The sequence below is a fragment of the Dreissena polymorpha genome, chromosome 5, assembly GCF_020536995.1.
Source record: "Dreissena polymorpha isolate Duluth1 chromosome 5, UMN_Dpol_1.0, whole genome shotgun sequence".
Taxonomy (NCBI): Eukaryota; Metazoa; Mollusca; class Bivalvia; order Myida; family Dreissenidae; genus Dreissena; species Dreissena polymorpha.
Window position 1 is genome coordinate 122025416 of NC_068359.1, and position 6405 is coordinate 122031820.

General features: G+C 35.0%; 1 protein-coding gene across 1 annotated transcript; it reads left to right on the forward strand.

Moving 5' to 3' along the window:
• The first annotated feature begins 276 nt into the window (after positions 1–276).
• LOC127832641 (glutathione S-transferase 3-like) lies at positions 277–4848 on the forward strand. Its single transcript, XM_052358236.1, has 6 exons — positions 277–448; positions 1828–1975; positions 2659–2763; positions 3290–3405; positions 3699–3806; positions 4367–4848. Exons 2-6 carry the CDS (start codon positions 1840–1842, stop codon positions 4532–4534), a joined length of 633 nt encoding a protein of 210 aa, XP_052214196.1. The 5' UTR covers positions 277–448; positions 1828–1839; the 3' UTR covers positions 4535–4848.
• Positions 4849–6405: the final 1557 nt, after the last annotated feature.

The window sequence follows — 6405 nt, forward strand, 5'->3', positions numbered from 1 at the left end:
TTGTTTGCTCAAACTTTTATTGCTATAATTGTCGCAGCTGTTTTCAATTTAACATTTGAAACCATATCGATCCGGGGACGTCTAACATATAATCATATTGGAACGTCTTATTTATAGCGCATCGCCTCTGGTGTATGGTAAGGCGAATCGAACTGTATTCATTTGAACAAATCATATCCTGGTGAAATGTCATGTGACACTTACTCGTCGATAAAACCAACATATTTAATTGCCTTGTTATTAGCTGACAACACATACCTTTCGTTTTTATTTCAACGCTATTTACGCACTAGTGCGCTCCTTCAAACAAACCCGTATCCGTTTTAATATAACCGATCTTTTAATAGAAATGCGAGTGGGTTTAATCTTTCGTTGTATAAAAAAATAGTGCTTTAGTTACCACAAGTAAAACACAACTGCATCTTGACTTCATTAGACGAAGGACAATGTAAGTGCATGTTTATATTGTATATGTTTACATTTGTATTATTGTACAGTATCGCGTCGGATTGTTTCGTTAACCTGTTGTATTTTATCTTAGTGATGTATCGTTTAGAAAACTATTTGTGTCTTGTTCTGAGAAAACGGGGCATAACGCATGCGCGTTAAGTGTCGTCCCAGATTAGCCTGTGCAGTCCGCACAGGCTTTTCAGGGACGACACTTTCCGCTTAAACTAGATTTCGGTAAAAAGGGACTTCCTTTAAACGAAAAATACCATTAAAGCGGAAAGTGTCGTCCGTGATTAGCCTGTGCGGACTGCACAGGCTAATCTGGGACGACACTTTACGCACATGCATTTTGCCCAATTTTCTCAGAACACAAATCGTTGAATCTCATCGTATTGTTTCGTACCATAATGTCCCGATTCGTATTGTATGGTTCGTTGAATTGTAACGTATAACATTGTGATCATTGTACACGATCGTAGCAATAAACGGGCCGTCTAAAGATGCCGGGTGTCCGTCCTTATATCCATATACCGTATCTTTGAGTCAATCGATATAAAATCTCGACATTCTTTGGAGCGGAATTTAAATACTTTGAAATACTAGTATATAGTATTTAAATGAAAAACTTTATTTCGATTTCCCTATTTTCATAAAGAATTTACATACATTTGTATATAATTGTAGTGTTGATCTGAACTGAGTCTATCGGTATCTGACCTGGACGTAGTGTGAAACCATTACAATAGATTTTCATACATTTTCTTTTTATACTTATAAAGTTGTGTCTAATAATTGTTTATAAGGCTAATCTGGGACGACACTTACCGCCCATTCTGGATTTTAGAAGAGACTTTCTTTGAATGAAAAATTCAATAAAAGCGGAAAGTATTATCCCTGATAAGCTTGTGCGGACTGCACAGGCTAATCTGGGACAATTCTTTGAACGCATGCATTAAAAGCGCGGTCGTCCTAAATTATCAAGTATGTGATATACATGTAATAATGAATGCAATAGTATTCTCACCATTTCATCGGTGTATGAGGAAATTGTGCGTTGATTTATCTCCTTACCATGAAATCGGAAGGCGTAAACATGAGTTGAAAAGCGTAAACCTGATAGCCGGTCTGCGCGTTTATACAAATAAATTAGTAAACGTATCGAGCCCGTATTCACAAAGCGAAGAAAACAACTTAAGTAAATTCTTAAAATTCCTTAATGTCCATGCATATTTAAAGGAGAAGCACGAAGTCCGTACCATCGTACGCTTTGTATAATGGATAATCTGTAAACACGGAATTTTAATTTGAGTTCGATATATATTGTAGAAAGTCTAAATACATGGGATTTTAATTTTTATAGAATTCCGAATATTATAGTTTTTAGCAGCGATGGACATGAGATACCTCCTGACCTACTTTAACAAGCGCGGAGGCGGGGAGATTGTGAGGCTGACCTTCGTGGCCGGAGGTCAGGAGTTCACGGACGAGCGTCTGACCTCAGAGCAGTGGAAGGACCGGAAGTCAGGTATGCTATTCAGATCAGAAAGAAAGAGAAAAGAGCGGAACATAGCTGTCACGTGCGTTTAAAAACAGGAACATGAAAATAAAAACTAACGCGTTATAATGTAAGCGTCAATGGTTGCGTTTATTGTAGATGAGTCCATACTGTAAGTGAAGTCAACGAATATATAACTTTGATATATATGTATATACTTATTAAATAACAACTTAATGGAATTTAGAATATTGATTATGCAATCGGAAATAAATCAAAATATGATCTTTTTGTTAACGTTTTTGTATTTATTCACTTACTTCTCAATAATTATTCACTTAAACTTCTTGTGAAATAAAGAATGCAGTACAAACTTGTTACCAGTTGGCATGCACACTTTTATAAAGTACGAACCTAGTTTATGCTTTTATATGTTAATTTATCCTTCTTCATGATCTTTAAACTAGTTTTTATTTACGGTTATTGGAGAACTGAACTGTTACTATTTTACTGTGAAATTGATCGTTTACAGGTAATTAGAACGTCAGATTTCGATACAAATTGAGTATACGAATTAATTTGTGTGTGCTTGGGTTTGAAATAAATAAATATGACATATCTCGACAAAATATACAACAATAATGGGTTGTGCAGATAAAAGGAAGACACCCTTTCTATCAAAAGATGTTATTATGTTTCCACTGCCGTTCCAGAAATGCCTATGAAAAATCTTCCGGTGCTTCACGTAAACAATGGCGAAACGGAAGTGACGTATTGTCAGTCTGGAGAAATTGCAAGATACTTAGCCAGAAAATTTGGTATTTAAAGATGCTTTTTATTATTTGTTTGATAACTATGCCTAACAATTATACTTGTCTCAAGTTGTTATAAACAAAGAAAGAATTAAACGAAGGCTTATGGGCATGATAAGAACAGTTAACCAGACAAAGTCAGTGCATTTAATGATGTCTTCATTTTCTTCGTTTTCGTTTGATTAATAAAAGACATTTTCTATCATTTACGCATACAACACACACATTCATTTTGTATATTGTCCATACCTATAAATAAAAACCGTTCGCGACTACTAGAGTTTCACAAAACATTAAAGTTTTACGTTATATTCTTATCATGCAATTTGTCCAAAAATTGTGAGTCACGACAAATATTAATTTGGCCAAAAATGGGGTGTCCGAAAATTTAGAGTGTCCGAAAGTAATTACGGTAATTGAAATTTAATCTTGTTTGGGGTTTGCGAGACCGAAGACGATCTTTTTAGTTGACCTCAAGATGCAAACTCATACTTAAATGCAAAATACTGACGACACACGTGTTTCCCTATAGGTCTTTATGGCGACAGCGAGGAGGAGAGTCTGTTGGTGGATGAGGTGTACGACACGGTCGGTGACGTCAGGAAGGTCTTCGTGCAGATACACCTCTGTGCAGACGACAATACAAAAGTATGATACCATTCCGTAACCGAATGTTCGAAACTAAAAAACTGACTCCAGTTGCCAAAATATTTTAAAACTTATGTTTTTTTTCATCATACATCAAATTGGCATCAAGGCCGATTCTTACCAAAACGGAAGTTATTCAGTACATAAAAACACATGGTCAAGAAATATATGATTAAAATGTGTTTCAAAAAAAGCAATTTCTTTCATTTGTTTTGAAACTCCAAACGCACTATTTTTGTTTTTATACATCTACTTCATATGAATTGTAATTTGGATTTTTGTTTCATAAACAGCGCGAGCTCGCTACAAATCTAGTCAGCGATGTCCTCCCCACATTCTACAGCTATTTTGAACGGCGGAAGCGCGAGTACGGTGAGAACGGATTCATTGTCAGCGGCAAGGTGAGAAGTAACCTCTTGCACAACGGCTACACTCTAATCACTTTTGCAGATGGCTCGGAAAGCAGTCCCTAGTCAAGTTATCAGTTATCCGGACATTTCAAACGCAACGCGTAATAACATCCACTCCATTTGGCTTTGCAGGAGCTGAAAGAGCGTAGTTGCAATTATTGGGATTACAGTTAAAAAACTATTAAAAACAATTATTCCTAAATTGTTTTTTATGATACATATAATGGTGGATAAAAAAAACAACACAACATGTATGTTGACATAAGTTGTGAGTGCCCCCAATCCAAAGAAATTAGGCTAGATCAGCGAACGTCAGCTCTGCTTATTGGGTGCAATGGAACGAACTGTTCAATAGCAAGTTAACGTTTGTTTACTGTATGTTTATTTCTACCTTTCTAACATAACACTAAATGTTGACATCACGTCACGATAGCTCCTAGTTGAAAAGATTCTTTATACATTTAACAAAAGCCAAAATAAGGTAATCATTTCCGTATGTAATATTGTTCACTGCAATCAGTCATACGACAACGGTTGTCTCCCTTCTTCAGCTGACGCTTGCGGACCTCGCGGTGTTCAATATGGTGGACAGCATCATAGAAATGGGTCAACAGTCGTTATGGCAACCGTACCCAGAATTACTAAAACACCACGAAAACGTCAAGAAAAACACACGCATTGCTGAGTGGCTTCAAAAACGTCCGAAAACCGAGGTGTAAGCCTTAAAGACACTGAGACACTTAGTATAAATTATTTATAAAACGACGTGCATCAATCAAACACTCAGACATCTTACGTTGCTTCAATTAAATAGTTGTTGATTACGTTGTTTAACGCTTCTTGCCACGTTTCTCGCACAAGAATTCGAATACGTGTTTTGGTGTACATTTGGTTGTGCAGTTTATGTTGAAATTAACGATTCTCGACATGTGCATTTTCCTAAGCAGGAATTATTCAGGTTTCTTTCGTATTTATATTATATATAAATATTGTCGTAGAAATTGCATGTACAAATAAAAACATGCATAAATTTGAGTACGGTTTATGGTTATTATGGGTTGTATCATCATAGACCCGTGTCCGAAAAACAAAATAGTTTTAAGAAGAACTTCCAAAATCATCAAACTTGCAATTGAGAATGTGCGATGTTAAATATCCGACGCAAAACATGTTCACCTTAGAATGTCTAGTATATTGTGTAATTTTTCCTCGGGATGGGACGAACGTTTTAAAAGGAAATAATTTATATTCTGCATAATGTTTAGTTTTTCGCTATGCATAGTAAAATATCTTAGAAATAATCTAAGAATAACTGTATTTGTTTCGTTAAATGTAAGAAAGCTTTGCGACAGTCTTAAAAGTTTATAATTTTCTAATAATTTGGATTGAAAACATTAAAATATCAAGTCACCAAAAGCTGAACCTACACTTATATGTGCTTACTACTACTGTACTATTTCTTATCCCTGGAAAGCTCTGTGAAAAATCTATCTAAGACAAATAATTATCTAAGCTAATGATAAGAAAACTATTAGAAACTTTCTGATTACATAGTCTTAAAAAATCGATGTTAAGGTCTTATGCAAGATTTATTTAAGGACAACAGCATTTTAAGATGTTTATAAAGTATCTTCACAACGTAGGCTACCCCATGATTCAACAATTACCATTAAATCATATAAATTGTATCAATTCTTTGATAAAAATTGTATAAGAAAGCTTTAGAATACCATCCCTGAACTATTTAATTCATTTTAATGTTACATATTCTTTAGAAAAACGGACATTAAATCTGCATCAATCAAACTCTGAATACATAGTCGTGTTGTTATGAGCTACGCAATTTTTATTCGATTCTACAGATCTTATAGTTAAAGTTTTACTCAGGCGATCAATACGCCCTCCCTGCCCATGCTTTTTGCGCAGATCACGTGTTTGCAAAGGGTTTAATTGTACGTAGCGTGCTTTTTGAAGAACAGATGATTTAATCGAAGAACACGTGCAGGTCATTTCGAAATAAGAACTTGATTGGTTAGCCTATTCATGTTAATAAATGAAATTAAAAAAAACGACAACCTATTTGTCCCGCTAAAATGTAAAACGTCATTTTCTCGTGTTGGGTTGAAAAAGGCGTGTGCTTACTACTAGTATTTAACTGTGTAAACCGGAAATAAAACGATTTATATATAATGGAAACAAAATTCTTGCTTTGAAATAATGATTGATTTATCCCACTTATTTAAAGTTGCATAATGATTTTTTTGTGACTGCAAAGACACAAAAGTTAAAAAGTTCGGACATGTTGATATTACAGTTTACAATATCGAATATTAGAATAAGGAGAAACCGATTCGTTCCGATCACTATAATTTTTTTACACAACAAAGCATATTTCGTCGGTGTTTTTCGTCACTACTTTGACAAGCTCTAGTTTACCCATTTATGCCAAGCGTCTAGAAAAAAGGCCTTGGCAAACAGCGTAGACCTAGATGAGACGCCGCATGATGCGGCGTCTTACAGGGTCTGCGCTGTTTGCTTAATGGAATTTCTCTAAGAAATATTCTAAATATATAAATAAATATACTAGACA